General features: G+C 47.3%; 1 protein-coding gene across 8 annotated transcripts; it reads left to right on the forward strand.

Moving 5' to 3' along the window:
- Positions 1 to 1,794: 1,794 nt before the first annotated feature.
- IDNK (IDNK gluconokinase) lies at positions 1,795 to 15,254 on the forward strand. Of its 8 annotated transcripts, none has more exons than XM_043565415.1 (5): positions 1,795 to 1,953; positions 7,429 to 7,459; positions 7,909 to 7,995; positions 12,662 to 12,705; positions 14,559 to 15,254. In XM_043565415.1, exons 1-5 carry the CDS (start codon positions 1,904 to 1,906, stop codon positions 14,902 to 14,904), a joined length of 558 nt encoding a protein of 185 aa, XP_043421350.1. In that variant the 5' UTR covers positions 1,795 to 1,903; the 3' UTR covers positions 14,905 to 15,254. The 8 variants fall into 8 exon arrangements, with proteins under 8 accessions (XP_043421350.1, XP_043421353.1, XP_043421354.1 ...); XM_043565418.1 differs by having other exon boundaries at positions 1,797 to 1,953; positions 7,913 to 7,995; XM_043565419.1 differs by having other exon boundaries at positions 1,803 to 1,916.
- The last annotated feature ends 2,238 nt before the right edge of the window (positions 15,255 to 17,492 follow it).

A 17,492-nucleotide genomic window follows, 5' to 3' on the forward strand; every position in this document is an offset into this window, starting at 1 on the left:
GGGGGTGGGGGGGAGCAGAGGTTTCTTCAGTCTCTGACAATAGGGAAAATAATTCAGTCATCTGTAGACAGCGAAGGAGGCTGTGGGTGGAGGGCGGTCTGATATTAGAGTAGAGACCAGAAAGTTTGAGACGGTTGCTACAGAAAAACAGGAGGGTGCTCTCAGGCTCCTCTTAAGTGCCTCCTTTGGGTGTTTTTGAGGCCAGTGGCCATGTATGCAGGGGCTTTCTGGTCTGGAGAGCTGTTTCCAGATGACCCAACACTGCTGGCCCTCACTCTTCTCACAAACCCAGAGCCAAATCTGCTGAGAGTCAAGCAGGGGTAGGCTGTCTGCTGGGCATGTCCTTTTCTTTTCTTTTTTTTTTTTAATTTATTTATTTCCGAGAAAGACATACACACACAGAGCGTGAGCAGGGGAGGGGCAGAGAGAGAGGGAGACGCAGAATCTGAAACACGCTCTAGGCTCTGAGCTGTCATCGCTGAGCCCGATGCAGGGCTCAAACTCATGAACCATGAGATCATGACCTCAGCCAAAGTCAGATGCTTAACCCACTGAGCCACTCAGGCGCCCCATCAGTCTTGATTATAGTCATGCTAGTGGGCATGAAGTGGTATCTTAATGTCATTTTAATTTGCATTTCCTTCGTGGCTAATATGTGGAGCTTATTTTCATGTGTTTATTTTCCATTCGTATATCTTTTTCGGAGAAAGTCTATTGAGATCTTTTGTCCACTTTTTAATGGGGTTATTTGTCTTTTTATTGTTAAGTTGTAAGTTTTCTTCGTATCTTCTAAATCCAAGCCTCTTATCACATATGTGACTTGGAAAGTTTCTGTCATTCTGTGGGTTGTCTTTTCACTTCCCTAATGGTGCCCTTTGCAGCACAAAGCTTTTAATTTTGATGAAGTCCAATTTATCTTTTTTTTTTCTTTTATTTCTTGTGTTTTAGGGGCCAGATCTAAGAAACTATTCCCTCTTCCAAGTTGACGAAGATTTATGCTTATGTTTTCTTCTAACAGCTTTTGGAGTTTTAGCTTTTACATTTAAGTCTCTGGTCTATTTTGAGTAAATTTTGTATATGGTTGAGGTAGGGGTTCAACTTCATTCTTATTCATGTGGATATCCAGTTGTCCCAGCATCATTTGTTGAGAAGACTATTCTTTCCACATTGCATTGTCCTGGCACCCTTGCTAGAAATCAGTTTCCATTGAGTATATGGATTTATTCCTAGACTGTCAGATCTAGTCCACTGGTCTATATGAGTATCCTTATGCCAGTACCACATTGGTTTTTATGAGTATATAGCTATAGCATGTTTTGTAAATGGAAAGTGTGAATTCTCCAACTTTGTTCTTCCTTTTCAAGATTGTTTCTATCTATATCCTTTGAGTGTCCATATGAATTTTAGGATCAGGTTGTCAATTTCTGCAAGAAGTCAGCTGGGATTTTGATGGAGATGCGCTGAATTGGTAGATCAATTTGGGGAGTACTGCCATCTCAAAAATATGACATCTTCAAAACCATGAAAAGGAGGTGCCTCCTCTCCAAGTCTCGATTTCTTCATCTATACAACGCCTATCCAGGAACACCCACTCTAGCTAAGTAGGAATGAAACAAAGTTAGTGCAGGGCTATTGAAACACTCATTAGATACGCGCTCTATGTCAGCTTTATTGTTTCGAGGAGGCGGAGCCATGAGGCGGGGGCGGGGCGGGCGGAGGAGGGGCGGGGCAAGGCAGAGCCACTTGGCGAGGGCGAGGGCGGGGGCGGGGCACAGAGCCGGGCGGTGGAAGAGGCGGAGCCGTGCCGCGGGGGCGGGGGACAGGGTTCCCCGGCCCGCGGGCCGCTCGGGAGGCAGGGCGAACGGGCCCCGGAAGGCGGCGGGAAGGAGCCGGTATCCGGGTCATGGCCGCGCCGGGTGCGCTGCTGGTGATGGGCGTGAGCGGCTCGGGGAAGTAGGTCCAGGAGGGCCGGGGACGCGGGGGGCGCACTGGAGGAAGCGGCGCGCGCGGCGGAGGCCAGAGCCCGAGTCACCGTGCCGGACCCGCGGGGGACGCAGGGTTCTCGGGAGCCCCCCGCTTCCCTTTGCCGATGAGGAAGCGGAGGCCCGGGGCACCTGCTCCCTCTCCCCACCCTCCAAACTGCCCGCCCCCGGGGGTGGGGGGTGCTGGCCGGGGACCACATCCGAGACCAGGGTTCTCCGCCTATAAATCGAGAGGCTCTTGGCGAAAGCCCTTTGTAAAGAGGCACCTGCTGGGGCGCCACCCGCAATGGCTCCTGCAGTCACAAGTGCCCGAGTTTGGGAGCCTCCGGTCAGAACAAGGCCCAAAGCACAGGGACAAACCTCTCCCTACACAGGGTCCCAGTCTCCCACAGATCTTGGTCAGATCTGGAGCAGCACCTCCCTCCTGAGAGGTGCTGGACTTTTGTGATTGGATTTTAGGAAGAGAATTTCACCTCCTGGTCTGTTTTCTCTGTTCTGTGATCAGCGTTTATCAGCTTAAACTGGAAGGAGTCAGTGTTAATAAGGCGTCACAAAACCCCCAAGGGTTTGCAAGGAGGTACACCGGATGCCACAAAGCCTCTGACTAGCCCGGTCTGGCCAACGTGGGGACTGTGAGCTAGACTTTGGCTTCCTGATTAGACCAAACTCTACCTTGCTTTTTACCGGAAAAGGCAGCTACGGCAGCATTCCGCTCCAGGCAGCAGAAGACAGATCTTAATCAAGTGAACTATTATAGCTTCAAAGGCCTTATAATACCCTCCTAGAATTTTCTGAACCAGGAACTGCTTGTGTGGTCAAGTATATATTAAACACTCTTTCTTGCTCCAGGTAGGAAAGTTTAGGTTTTCAAAATTATTGTGGCGTTTTTAGCCTGGTATCCTGAGAAATTAATTTGGGGGTTCTTGAAATAAAATTAAAATAAAACAGGGAGTCAGAAAGTCCTTAGCTGTTGTATGATTTGAAGAAGAATGTAAGACTGCTTCTGTGGTGTGATGAAGTGGGTGTCTAGAGCCAGAGATCACACAGCTGCCTGGTTGTGTGAGCTTGGGCAATTCATGTACCCCTCTCTGCCTTGGATTAGATTGGGAGGCTGGTGGCTGAACCATCTGACTTATGTGGTTATGATATTCATGCATTCAGTAAATATTTATAGAGCTCAATCCTGACTCTGTGTCACTGATATATATTGAATAGGACAGATAAAATCCCTGCCCTCAAAGAGTTCACATTCTAGTATGGGAAACAGACAGTAACTGAATAAATACATGTACATAGCATGCCAGCAGTGGTCAGTGGGCCAGGGGAAAATAGACAGTAGAACAAAGAACAGCAGGCAGGACAGTGAGGGAAGGCTCCTCTGGGGCAGTGGTATTTTGCACAAGACCCACAAGAAGTGGGAGACTAAGCCTGATGGACAGCTAGGGAAAGATCATTATAGGCAGGCAGAATGGCAAGCACAAAGCCCAGGAGGCTTGGTTTCTTGGTGGACTACCAGGGAAGCCATTGCATCTGAATGATGGGAGATGAGGTCACAGAAACAACGAAGGTGAAGAGAAGTGATCATATGCTGGAGATATTCTGAAGGTAGAACCAGAAGGATGTGTTGATGGACTGGATGTGGGGTATGAGAGAGGGAGAGAGGTGTTAAGGATGACTTCAAGATTTTTGGCTTGCGTAATTGGAAGGAAGGGGGTTGCTATTGACTGATGGGGAAGCAGTAAGCAGAGCAGGTTTAGGGAAAAATTTATCAGGAGCTCAATGTGGGATGTGGTGAACTGCCTATCAGTCATCCAAGTGGATTTGTCAAGTGGTTGATTGGGTATAAAGTCCAGAGTTCAGGAGAAGAAATTTAGAAATAAATGTAGGGATCCTTGGTACACAGATATATTTAAAGACATAGATGTTGAGATCACCAAGGGAGTGAGTAAAGATAAAGATGCTGGCCAAGGCCTGAACCCTGAGTCCTCTGATGGTGATAGACCAAGTAAGACCAAGTAATAAAACGAGATGAGAATTGATTATGTTGATCAATGGATGTAGCGACATTGAGTTCTTTGGTGACTTTTCTGAGCCCCTGATAGGGCCTTGCAGAATTTTAAATTACAGTCTATAACGTTTACAAGGGAAAAAATGGCTCAAGAAAACAATAGTCTCAAGCCAGAAAGATTGCAGTTAAGCCATTGTTAAAACAAAGTAATGTCAAGTAATAATTTTACTTATTTACTATGTTTATTGCCTCTCCCTCCCCTATCTGGATGTAAGGGATCTGTTTTTTCCTTTTTGTTTACTGACTTATGTGTCTAGAACAATGCCTGGCGCGTAGTAGATGCTTAGTAAATATTTGCTGACCTAATGCATGAATGAATGAACAAATGAATGAACGGAACTATTTGAGTAGGCGGCAATGTTAGTTTTGTTTATATGTTAACAGCCTTCGTGAAGCCACCCTCTGCTTCTTTCCAGGTTTCCTTCTGTTGATGACATGAGCTCAGGCCCTCTGAATATCTTTTGCATTTAATCTGTGCCCCCACCTACCACCACTGTCCTACTGGTTTTTGTTTTGTTTTCAGTCTCCTTCATCCTGATGTACACCAACTCGCTTGGAGACCTTTGGGTCCCAGCCTGAGTTGTAATGCTTACTCCCGTGAGTCTTCGCTCTGAGCTGAGCACTGTGACTTATTCCTGCTGGGGAGTCCCTGTCCCTGACTACTTTGAGTCCAGCTGTTCTCTGGTTTAGGTTTCGATAGAGCAGTAGACAGTAGACTTTTCCTTTTCCTTCTATCTCCTCCCTACCAGTCTACACCCAAATCTAGTTAGCTCTTCTTTTAAATTGTGAGTGGTGGCTGACGTGTTCATTCCTGGCTAATCTTAGTCCTAAGTGTGACTTCCGTTATGCACAGCTCGGGCTTCTCTGGCTGTGGAGTTAGTCGCCAGTAGGCTGCAATGTCACCCTGTGCGGGCTTCAGCACAGTGAACCTAGTGGGACAAGTCCCAGTCCTCATCAATCCTTTGGTTACATCGGGGAGCAGGTCTCAGTTGGGCACACATGTATCTCTAACACCTCCCTGATACCTTCGTAACAAAAGAGAGACAGAACCCTGGAATCCAGCTAGAATGTGAGCAGGGTCTTATTTTAATTGTGTACATCTTTTTGGTTACCTTCCATTTAAGGCAAGTAATGATGGCTTCTGGTAGGAAGGAAAAAAGTTTCCTTCTTTAACACATTCACTTAACTTTAAAAAAATGAAGCAATAAAAAAAAAACATCAAGTAGGGGCACCTGGCTGGTTCAGTCCAAAGAGCATACAACTCTTGACCCTAGGGTCATGAGTTGAAGCCCCATGTTGTGTTGTGGAGATTACCTAAATAAACAAAACTTTAAACAAACCAAGTAAATAACTGTAGAGAAGGGATGCAAAACTTCGGAGGGAGGGCATGAGGACACAATAGGAGGATAAAATCAAAATTCTGAAGGTGGTCCTACAATGACTGACATTTGGGCAGCGGATTAGAAATTGAGGGCAAGAAGGGACTTGAGTTATCATGAACTGTCTGCCAGCCTGCACCCTGACCCCAGGGCGCTAGACCACAAGCCTCGGGGTGGCTGGGAGCACATGGCAGTGCGCCAACCATATCCTGGGGACTAGTAGGTGCTCAGTAAGCACTGGCTGAATGAAATGAGTAGTGAGTGGGTAAACGTAGCTCAGTTCCCCTGTTTTGCAGGTGATGAAAAGGGTTTGGAGGCCAACTTGCACAGAAGCACATGGCTATTTAGTGGCCAGAGGGAGACCCAAGCCATTCTCACCAAGAGTGCTGCCTGGTAGGGTTCTAGCAGGGCCTATTCAGATGCGCTGCACGGAGGACATTTCCCTCCAGGGTTGAATGAGTACTGGTGATTCTCATCCCAAATTTTAAGAGTGTTTCTCTGTTAACCCCCAAAGTGTTAATGCTTTTATGAGCTCCTTGAACCTTGTCCTGGGAGGTTGAAACCCTGCCCCACACCCACCCCCCATCAGACCCCTCCTTCCAATATCCTTAGTAGAATCTTATCTTTATTCAGTACTTTTTCTCAAAATATAATTATCTATAGAACAGGGACCAAAAAGCTTCAGAAAGAACTTCAGTTTAATGAGATCTTATATACAGTAAAACCTTGGTTTTGAGCATAATTCGTTCCAGAAACATGCTTATAATCCAAAGCACCCTGTATATCAAAGCAAATTTCTAGAACAATTGGTTCAGTTGTGATCATGTGATATTTAGCATCATGTACTACTAGGATTGCACAAGACATCGCAGGTTTATCAAGTTAAAATTTATTTTTTTTTTTTTAATTTTTTTTTTTTTAACATTTATTTATTTTTGAGACAGAGAGAGACAGAGCATGAACGGGGGAGGGGCAGAGAGAGAGGGAGACACAGAATCGGAAACTTTCAAGTTAAAATTTATTAGAAATGTTTGCTCGTCTTGCGGCACACTCGCAGAGCAATTTACTCATAACCCAAGGTTTTACTGTATTGCTTTTTGGAAAAGAAAATTAGTGGTAATCAGTAATTATGTCATTTAAAGGTTTTTTTAAATTTAACGTTTATTCATTTTTGAGAGACAGAGACAGAGTGTGAACGGGGGAGGGGCAGAGAGAGGGGAAGACAGAACCCAAAGCAGGATCCGGGCTCTGAGGTATCAGCACAGAGCCTGACGTGGGGCCCAAACTCACGAACTGTGAGATGGTGACCTGAGCCAAAGTCAGACGCTCAATGGACTGAGCCACCCAGGCACCCCAATTTTAAAAAAAGCGTGTTTTTTTATGTTTATTTATTTTTGAGAGAGAGAGAGAGAGACAGAGCACAAGCAGGGGAGGGGCAGAGAAAAAGGGAGACACAGAATCAGAAGCAGGGTCCAGGCTCTGAGTTGTCAGCACAGAGCCCAACGCGGGGCTCGAACTCACAAACCATGAGATCATGACCTGAGCCAAAGTTGGATGCATAATCAACTGAGCCACCCAGGCGCCACCTCCCCCCCCAATATTTTTTTAAGGTTATTTATGTATCTTGAGAGAGAAAGAGAGCACAAGCAGGGAAAGGAAGAGAATCCCAAGCAGGTTCTGTACTGTCTGCATGGATCCCAATGTGAGACTTGAACTCATGAACCATGAGATCATGACCTGAGCCAAAGTCAAGAGCCAGATGTTTAACTGACTGAGCCACCCCAGTGCCCCAATTACGTCATTTAAATTCCTGGAGGAAACTAATGTCATGCTCTAGACTCCAGGGTCAAGAACATTACTGTCACTGCTTCAGTATCATAAAGTTAGTGGGTTTCAACACAGCGGGGCAGCCGCCTGTGTCCCAGGGCACCCCTGCATGGTGGGAGGCACATGCGGGTTGGGAAGGGCAGTCACCTGAACCTCTGTGTCCTCTCCACAGATCTACCGTGGGCTCCCTGTTGGCATCCGAGGTAACCTGTTCTGATGCCTCCCAATTTCCAGCCCCGTTGTGCTGTCTCTTTGCTTCTCTCCCTTACGCGCCCTTTCTTCTGGCCTGTTGGGGTTTGTCAAACAAACCATGGGCATGGCTTGTGAAACCCAATGGAGCAATTTTGTTTTTCTCTATGGTGATCACCAATAGTGATGAATGAAAGGAGCAGCAGCCCTGGGAGCTGGGATAGTGACGTGGCATCAGGGCCTCCCTGCTTCTCCCCTCCCCCCACCCCAGGGGTGGGGAGCAGCAGGTGGAGGGGAGGCCGGTGGGGCGGGGAATGCGGGGGGGTGGGGGGAGGGTGGTCCTTGGGCTGCTGGTGAGGAAAAGGGTGCAGGCTCATTTCCACACCTGCCGGGCGGTATTAGTGATGGTTGTCACATGGGCCACACTGCCTGCCACACACACTGTTTCACTTTGTTCTTAAAGTTAGGTTGGAAATTCTATGATGCAGATGACTATCACCCGGAGGAAAATCGAATGAAGATGGAAAAAGGGATCCCGCTGAATGACCAGGTAATGTTTGCCATCTGTTTCCAACATAGATGCTCCGGCCAGGGGCCAGGGGTGGAGATCTCGCAGCACCTGGAGTGGGAGAGTTCCTGCATGAGGGGACCCGCGCACAGTGCTCCAAAGCCAGGCACACGGGGGTCCTGCATGTGTCAGCTTTGGCCCTGAACTTCTCTCTGAACACAGAGTCAGGACGATACCACCCTGCCAGGACACTTTGTTGCAGGCTTTTAATCTGCAGATTACATTCCTGAGAGGGCAGAGGCCCTCCTGTGCCCCAGACCTGTGCCTTCATCCTCTCTCCCCAGGGTCACCATCACCAGACTCTTATCTACCCTAAAGCCAGAGTGATCACTACAGATCCAAATCCAGCCCTTTGGAAGTTTCCCACCCATCTCAGGGCCAAAACCTAAAGGCCTCAATATGCCCCACTCCTGTGGGAGTGTGCCCACCCTCCCTCTCTCCACCAGAGCCACCTTGGCCCCTTTCTTCTTTTTTTTTTTTTTAATGTTTATTTCTTTCTTTTGAGAGAGAGCATGAGTGGGGGAGAGGAGCAGAGAGAGAGGGAGATAGAAACTCAAGCAGGCTCCTTGCTCAGCTCAGAGCCCGAGGTGGGGCTTGAACTCACAAACCCGGGAGATCATGACCTGAGCCGAAACCACCTGAGCCAGCCAGGCGCCCCAACCCTGGCCCCTTTCAGTCACTTCTACTGCTACACTCTTCCCCGCAGGGCCCTTGTATCTGCAGTTCCCACTGTCTGGAATGCACTGCTGTCCCCTCTTCTGTTAACCCTGCTCACATTCACAGCTCCGCTCCCATGCCACCTCTTCAGGGAAGCTCTCCTGGACCTACTAAGGGCAGACCTCCTGTAATACAAACTCTTGCAACACCACAGCCCCCACTGCCCTGGTCCCATTTGCAACTTGGCATTTGATCGTGTGAGAACTTGATTAATATTTCTCTCTACGACTAGATTTTCCTTCTGAAAGGGCAAGGACTGTGGCCTGTTAACCATTATAAACCCCCAAGGCCAGACACACAGTAAATGTCAGAAAATACTTGTGGCACAGTTGTAAGTGAACAAACGAAGGAGAGAAGGAATGAATGAATAGTAACCTCATTCCTTTATGCACTGTCACGAGACCACTTCCTAAGGGTCCCTCTCAAAGCAGACGTACTAACTGTGGACTCACTGGTATAACCAGCTGTAGCCCAGGTGAGATGTGAGGGCCAGGTCCCCTCAGCAGCTGAGAGCAGGGCCCCCCGCCAGGCTCACAGGGCAGGTGTGTCCAAAGGGCGGGAACAGAGTGGAACTGGCCAAAGACCGACACCGACATTTTCACTTTCAGTGACCTTGGCCCCAGCCATGCTGCCACTATCTCAATGTCTGCCCTTTGTCCCGCCCTGCGGGACACTCTCTGTTTCAGGGAGTGTGGCTTGAGTTGGCAAAGTTTCAAACTTGGAACCATCAAAGTGAAACTTGCAGGGCGCCTGGGTGGCTCAGTCGGTTGAGCATCCGACTTCAGCCCAGGTCATGATGCCACACTTCGTGGGTTCGAGCCCCGTGTCAGGCTCTGTGCTGACATCTCGGAGCCTAGAGCCTGTTTCAGGTTCTGTGTCTCCCTCTCTCTCTCTGCCCCTCCCCTGCTTGCACTCTGTCTCCCAAAAATAAATAAATATTTTAAAAAAATTTTTAATGAGATTTGCAACATTTGACTTGAGAAGACAGGAGGAGGGAACCATAAAAGAGATTCAGAGTCACAATGGAAGCATAATAATGGCATGACACTAGAGATGATGGACACAGTGCAGACAACCTGTCTCCACCACTCAGCTTGTGTGGCCTTTGGCAAGTGGCTCAGTCTCTCTGTGCCTCATTTTCCTCCTGTGAAGTAGGGATGGTAAACAGGACCCATTTCATTGGGTTCTTGGGAGGATTAAATGAGGTAATACTAAAAAAAAATAGTCACAGTGAAGTGCACAAAGCATTCAGTAAGTTATCACTTACTTATTGTTGCTAATCTATCTACACAGTCTTGTAGGTATAACACAGACCATTTCTACAGTGTGTAAAATGGGACTGCGCCAGCATTATTTTTCTCCTTGGTGAGTGCAAGTAAAAGTTAAGCTAAAGAACGAAGTAAAACAACCCAAATGGATGGATTCTAAAATGGCACTTAAAGAGCCTCTCTCTCGTCCACAAGTGAGGCTTTTAGGTGGGCAGTGTGGGTGGGGGGAGGGAGTAGCATTCAGAAGAGTTTATTGTACAGAAGAAAAGGTTATGAGTTCCTGGACGAAACATAATGACTTGCTAAATATATTGAGAAGAAACCATACAAGTTGGCCAGACTTTAGACTTTCTGTCAGGGAGAGAAAGAGCTAGAACAGCAGATGGTTTACATTTTTAACGACAGCCCAGCCAAGAATGAAGGTGTAGGTCAGAGCTGGGCTGGTACCAGTGGCCCCTCCTGGTCACCTAGCAACCAGCCCTGCCCCTGAGATACCGAGATGAGGATCAAATGGAAAGTTGGGGCAGAGGTTCAGGTTCCTCTGGGGAAGAGTCTCAGGAAGGCTTGGTTTTGTGCTTGGAGGGCTGAGGTTTGAGTTGAAAGAACCTGAGTCGAATATTCCAAGGGCTCCATAAGGCTATTTAGATGTAAATTAATACGAAATAAAATGTGAACTCCAGTTCTTGGGTTACACTGCCACATTTCAAGTGTTCAATAGCCACATGTGGCCAGTGCCTACCACCCAGACAGCACAGAGAACACTTCGATCATGACAGAAAGCTCTAGTGGACAGTGCTGGTCTAGAGAGAGATATGCCACCCAGGCTGTGATAGGATGTTAGTAGGAGAGTAATGGTGAAGTATTTGCAAGCTCTCAGTCTTCTCTATGTGCCAGGCCCGTGCTGTCCTGGCAGCCCACAGTGACACTTAAGACTTCAAAGTCTGTTGAAGGAGGAATTTTTTTTTTTTTTCCCTTGAGAGACAGAGCGAGCGCGAGAGGGGTAGGGGCATAGGGCGAGGGAGAGAGAATCCCAAACAGGCTTCACACCCAGCGCTGAGTGCAACATAGGGCTTGACCTCACAACCGTGAGATTATGACCTGAGCCGAAATGAAGACGTGCCCCAAACGAGGGTTTGAGAAAAAATTTCCTGATTATAAATGTAGTATTTGCCCTGTATAGAAATTTGGGGGGCACCTCGGTGGCTCTGCCGGTTCAGCATCTGACTCTTGATTTTGGCAGATTTTGGCAGAGGTCATGATCTCATGGTTCGTGGGATAAAGCCCTGAGTCAGGAGCCATACTGACAGCACGGAACTGCTTCGGATTCTCTCTCTCCCTCTCTCTCTGTCCCCCTGACTCCCTGCCTCATGCTCCCTCTCTCTCCCTCAAAATAAATGTATTTTTTAAAACAGTAGGGATGAAAAGAGGGCTGTGAACAAACCGATGTTAGTAAATTTGAAGGCTTAGATAAAATTAGACTGTTTCATAGAAAAATATAAATTACTGTGGGAAAATGGGCTTGAAGGGCAGTGATCTGGTGACAGAGACTATTCTTTTTCTTCCCAAATGGAAACATGATCTTACTGATGCTGCATTTGGCTTAAGTATCAAGAGGGTCCTGGGGCACCTGGGTGGCTCAGTCAGTTGAACATCCAACTCTTGATTTCAGCTCAGGTCATGATCTCACGGTTGTGAGACTGAGTGCTGCATTGGGCTCCACGCTGAGTGCAGAGCCTGTTTGGGAGTCTCTCTTTCTCTCCTTTTCCCTCTGCCCCTCCCTCGCTCTTGCACAGGCACCCTCTCAAAAAAAAAAAAAAAAAAAAAAAAAAAAAAAAGAAAAAGAAAAAGAAAAAAAATCAGGAGGGTCCAGAGATCTAATTATATGTGTAGTCTCTTCCTGCCATTTCAAATACCAAAACTGAATCAAGAATAGAAAACCTGGGGTGCCTTGGGTGGCTCATTCGGTTAAGCATCTGACTCTTGATTTTGACTCAGGTCATGATCTCAAGGTCTTGAGACCAAGCCCCACACTGGGCTCTGTACTGAGGGAGCACTGAGCCTGCTTAAGATTCTCTCTCTCTCCTCCCCTCCCCCAGTCATGTGTACGTGTGCTCTCTCTCAAAAAGAAAGAAAGAATAGAAAACCTGAATATAACACAATGCTCATTAAAAAAGTTGAATCTGTAATCAGAGATCTCCTCTCAAAAAAAAAGGCCCCGGGCCCAGATGGTTTTTCAGATGAGTTTTGGTCAGCTTGGACCACTGTAACAAAATACCACCAGCTGGAGTCTTAAACAAAAGACATTTAGTTCCCACAGTTCTGGAGGCTGGAAGTCCAAGATCAAGATGCTGGCATGGTCAGGCTCTTGGTGAGGGCCCTCTTCCTGGCTTGCAGGTGCAGGGGGGTACGAGGGGTTGTGGCACAGAAGAGAGAGAGTACACATTAGCTCCCTAGTCTCTTCTTCAATGAGCACTAATCCCATCATAATGTTGCTGTGTGGAACCACCCAGTGACTTGACCCCACACCACAGCCTTGCATGTGGCTTACTTCTCAAAACCACTAAGTTCTCTCTGGACTTTAACACTGATGATCACCATTAACTATGTTTCTGTACAAATAAACAGTACCTGGAAAAGTCACTTTGTGTCTGCTTTAATTTCAGGACAGGATTCCATGGCTCTGCAACTTACATGACATCTTACTAAGGTAAGAGAGCATCAGGCCTTAAAGAAAACTCATCAGAAGGTAGAGGGGGGAAAATACACTCTTGAAATCACTACTGACTGATGATAAAGGATCCCAGTAATGGAGTGCACTTCTGTCAAGTAACCAACAATGATTTTAATCAACCAGAGACATCAGTTGGGTTCTAGAGACAGCTTCTAGACAGTTCCACAATTATCTGGGAATCTTGGCAGCCACTTGGCTTCCATAAGCCCATTTCTTCATTTGAAAATGGGGATAAATATAGTTCCTACTCACAGATTATTGTGAGAATTGAGATGAGGCATGGGTGGCACTTAGAACAGTCTCTAAAAACGCAGGAAGTGCTCACAAGGGGGTAAGCAGTGCTACCACTGTTACAGCCACATCACCACCATTTCAAGCTGTGGCCAAGCAGGGAAAACCTAGGTTCATTTGTAAGTCAACAGATAATTGGTCACCAGGATTGGAGGCCTAAATCGTCCTGCTCTATATCATGCTTCGCAGCAAACGAGGTCCCCTCCACTCATCTGTGGACCTGGCCCCTGGGAATCCTGGTTGGGATGTAGAGGAGAAAGACAAGGCAGGGAATGGCTTATAAATCTTGCTTTCTAAAATGAGGACAAAATTTCCTATTTTACAAACCTAAATCATCTGCACCATATGCAATTAGAATATCCTTAAGATGAAAAATTCAGTTTACTTTTTCACACCGCACTGATGTAACTGGCAAACCCTGTCTTGCATGGGTTTATTGGAGTTTAGGAGTTTAGGGATTCAGTTTGAGAACTCCCATCACTTGGGTCTCTGTAACATAAATAGACTTGTCAGAGATCGAATACACTGACCTGTGATGTACACAGAAATGGAAGATCCTCAGGAGAGCAGAGATCAGATATCCAGACCCAGAAAAGACAAGCTCCTACCCACGGCTTGTGGGTGGGAAGAGCCAGAAGGCTCAGATAGGAGTTCATATAAGTTCGTTGCTGATGATACACTCCATCCACTGGGTCTCAAGTGTCACTGGCCATAGAGCGAAAGCAGACCTCTTCAGAATTCTCAGTTGGGAAGCAAACATTCTAAGTGCCCAAGCCGGGGTTTACCCTTCACCTCTACTTGAGTCCCTTCCCAGCCCCAAAATGACTGCCTCTCCTGACCACGGACAGGGGCACACTGCAGCTGGGTGGACGTGGGGCTCACTTACTTGTGCAGTCTCCGAGCACGCCGGCTTTCCCTCTTTGGTGCTTGTCACTCTGCCTCTATTTCTGGCTCAGATTTTTTTCTTAGCACATCCCTGGAAGCTTCTCATATCCTGCTCACCTTGACCACATACGGTCTGATACTCCCTTTTCTCCTTTCTCCAGCTCTGTACTGGTAACTTTACCAGACTCTTCCAGCATATTGTAGAGCAGGGATGGGGAGGAGCCAGCTGTGAACTTCAAGTCACTGTGCACCTGTGGAGAACCGAGGTGTGTGTGGTACCGATACCCACCGGCAGCCACCATGTCCACATGCTGTGGCTGAGCCACATCCTACACTGACACCTACCAAGCACTTCTGTGTACTGGGCACCTTGATAAACTTTTCCTCCCCACACTTCTATGGACAGGTACTCTAAGTAGTCCCATCTAACAGACGATGAACTGATGCTCAGGGAGGTAAACTGCCCAGGATGGCTCAGTTCACTAGTGGAAGATCTTTACCTCAAAGCCAGGACTGCCTGATACTTGACCACCATTTTGTAATGCTTCCCGCTGGCCAGAGAAGTTAGGACTGGAGTCCTTAACCTGGAATTGACACCAATTATTTTAAATGACCTTATTCTTTAGTTAACCCCACCCCCAACTTTTTAACAGAGATGTAGCCTCCGGACAGCATGTGGTTCTAGCCTGCTCAGCTCTGAAGAAAGTGTACAGAGACATCTTAATACGAGGAAAAGATGGTGGACCTCTGAAGTGTGAGCAGATGCGGAAGGACAAACAGCCAGCTGAGGTGAAGCTCCTCGTGGTCTATCTGAGTGGGTCGTTTGAGGTCATCTCTGGACGCTTACTCAAAAGAAAAGGACATTTTATGCCCCCTGAGTTACTGCAGTCCCAGTTTGATACTCTGGAGCCCCCATCAGATCCAGAAAATTTCATCCAAATCAATGTGGACAAAAATCTTTCAGAGATAATTGCTACAATTATGGGAACTCTAAGATAACATGAAAACTGTTTCAGATCAGTGGTCTGGAACAATCAGGCAGAAATTTCTATCCCAACTCAAACTATGTTCTAGTATCTTTGTCAATACTGTATTCTAAATTCTTAAGGTGAACAAACCATAGTGTACTGAGATATGTGTGTTTGGGAATGATTTGAAGAATCTGTGGTACTCTTGTCATTGTGCTCTGGCACACTGGGAGGAGACAGAAGGGAACTTTGAAAGTAAAGCTTCACAGAATTTCAAATATGATCAGAGGGAATTCTATAATCAATGCTGTAAATCACGACCTTATTTAGAACCTTCTTGATCATGCCTATATTTGGACAAATAAATGAAACTTGGCTATCCTTGGCATCCCCTGGAAATTGGTCCCAGGAGCAGAAATGTACAAAATTGACCGCTCACCATCAAGTCACATCAGACCATCTGCTAATCCTCTCTCCCAAGATAAATAAAAAGCACATAAGCTTCATGGATATAAAAAGTTGCAAAGGTGGAACTTCGATGGATGAAGCATGGAACTCAGTGCCCCAACTGTCCCCATTCATTTTATGGAGACACCATGAGACCAGGCTGGTGTCAGCCACCTGCTTTTCCACTGCAAAAACCATCAGCAGTGGACTCTAGGGTGAGGAAGGAACACCAGAGCTGCTGTGGCCAAGAGATGAAATGAACCTTCCCGAAGGTCAGGAATGTGTCAGGAGCAGCTGAGCTAGGTGAGGCTGTGCAGGGTGCATTCTGGGCCCCGGGGAGGGCAGCTGCAATCTGGCCAGCACAGGCTGAGTTTCAGCCTGTCCCCCAGAGACTCCAGAAAGAGGCTCCCTTATCCCTCTATCCTGACCGAGGCCACAGGATCCAGCTACTCTATGGGCCACTGATCAGCTCTGGCCAGAAAGTGAGTTTTGGAACCAGTTATCTAGTTTTTTTCACAAGGGCATGCAGTCTGTCTTGGGAACTACAAGTAGAATATGTGCTTGGCATGCCAGGAGGCTGAAAGGGCCCTCCTGGGTAGGCAGACTTTGCCTAAGGAACATGTGAAACCTCAGATCTTCCTCTCTGCCTGGATATCTGAGAGGCATCTCCTGCCTGACTTCAGTCCTCATTATTCAGGATCCTTCAAGTCGGCCAGTCAACATGCTCAGGCTGGCTGAGAGTCACCCCTAGTCACAGAGGAAGGACTCAGTCCACTGTACTCAGTGAGCCCACACTGGGTACTGGGATGGGCACTCTGCAGGGTTTGAGGATGCAAAGCTCTGGCTCTCAGGTAGCTTATGTGGGGGTGGAAAGACAGGGCATCTCGTCTCCTCTGGCACCGGCTAGAGTTCTCAGTGAAGGCAGTTGCTCACAAAAAGAACAGATTTTCAAATATCCTGCTGGACAGTCACAGAGGACCTTGAAAAGCCTGTTTATAATTACAGAGGCACAGAATCTATAAATAAAAATACTTTCGCAGTTGTAACATACCCTGAAATTTCCAAGAATGCCATAAAGGAACAATTGTATTCCTTTTTAGTTTTAATTTTACTTAGAGTCGTCCTTTCAGAAAATCATGGTGGGTTTTCCTGTCATGAATATAACACACCTACATCAATCTGTGTTTGTAATGCTTCATTCACAGTGATCCACCTACAGGCACAAGCATCCAGCTGCTCCACTGTGTTGGTCTAGTGTAACTGTGTCCAAGTGTTATACACTGAAACTCATTAACTGATTACAAGTTACTTTCCCTTTTTCTCATTTAGAGTTAAGGCATCGTATTTACTATTTGCTGGGTAAGTTCTACTACCAATCAGTTTCACTTCAAAGTGGTAAGCAGGGGGGGGGGGGGCGCATTAGAAAATAGTTGTTCAAAAATAAAAAGGAGCACTGAATCTGGTGGGGATGGGAACCAACCACTGCTCAAATCTTCCCCAAGATGGCCACAGGGATGCCAAGGTATGAGCCAGTACTGCCCTCTGGTGGCAACTCAGGGGGACACCGCAAGCACAGGCCGCTCTCCCACCCGCAAGAACACCTGTGGCAGCCACAGGTCCTGCCCCTGGCTCCCCACTCAGGCCTGACCACCCTTCTGCTCAGCCTCTATGACCTGGGAAGAAGAGGCAGGTGAGACTTGTCTCAACCTGATTTTCTCAACCCTGCAAATAACCATTTAACCACCTGTCCCACCAGGGAGCAAGCTCAGGTTAAATATTTTCCTCTCCTATAAAACACCGCCTGCCTCGTACAATTGGGAGAACAGAGACATGCACAGTGCAGAGACCCAAACTGACACCCCAACTGGCTCAACAAACGTTGGCTCTTGTTATACTCGTCACCCCTGGGAGTCTGAGGGAGTGTGGCCACAGGACAAACTCTCACTCCTGCTTTTTGGACTGTGGAGGAGCTTGTGAACCCCTGCTAAGTATGAGGATCTTGAGTCTTTGGGCTCTGATAGGTCTCCTTCCAGCCCTCCCCAGCTCTTGAGGCCTGACAGGATTCCAAGATCTGCGCACCAGCTTTGGAATCAGGAGGCCGGAAAGGCTGAGCTCCGGACACAGCACCGCCACACATTGAGTAACCACAGGCAAGACACCACTATGGGTGTC

This window comes from Prionailurus bengalensis, chromosome D4 (genome assembly GCF_016509475.1).
Source record: "Prionailurus bengalensis isolate Pbe53 chromosome D4, Fcat_Pben_1.1_paternal_pri, whole genome shotgun sequence".
NCBI classification, from domain to species: Eukaryota; Metazoa; Chordata; class Mammalia; order Carnivora; family Felidae; genus Prionailurus; species Prionailurus bengalensis.

Excerpts from the sequence above, each read along its gene's own strand:
- IDNK (XM_043565415.1), top strand. The coding sequence starts at position 1,904 with ATGGCCGCGCCGGGTGCGCTGCTGGTGATGGGCGTGAGCGGCTCGGGG. Across the intron at positions 7,460-7,908 it reads GCTCCCTGTTGGCATCCGAG|TTAGGTTGGAAATTCTATGA; the intron begins GTAACCTGTTCT and ends TTGTTCTTAAAG. Across the intron at positions 12,706-14,558 it reads TTACATGACATCTTACTAAG|AGATGTAGCCTCCGGACAGC; the intron begins GTAAGAGAGCAT and ends ACTTTTTAACAG.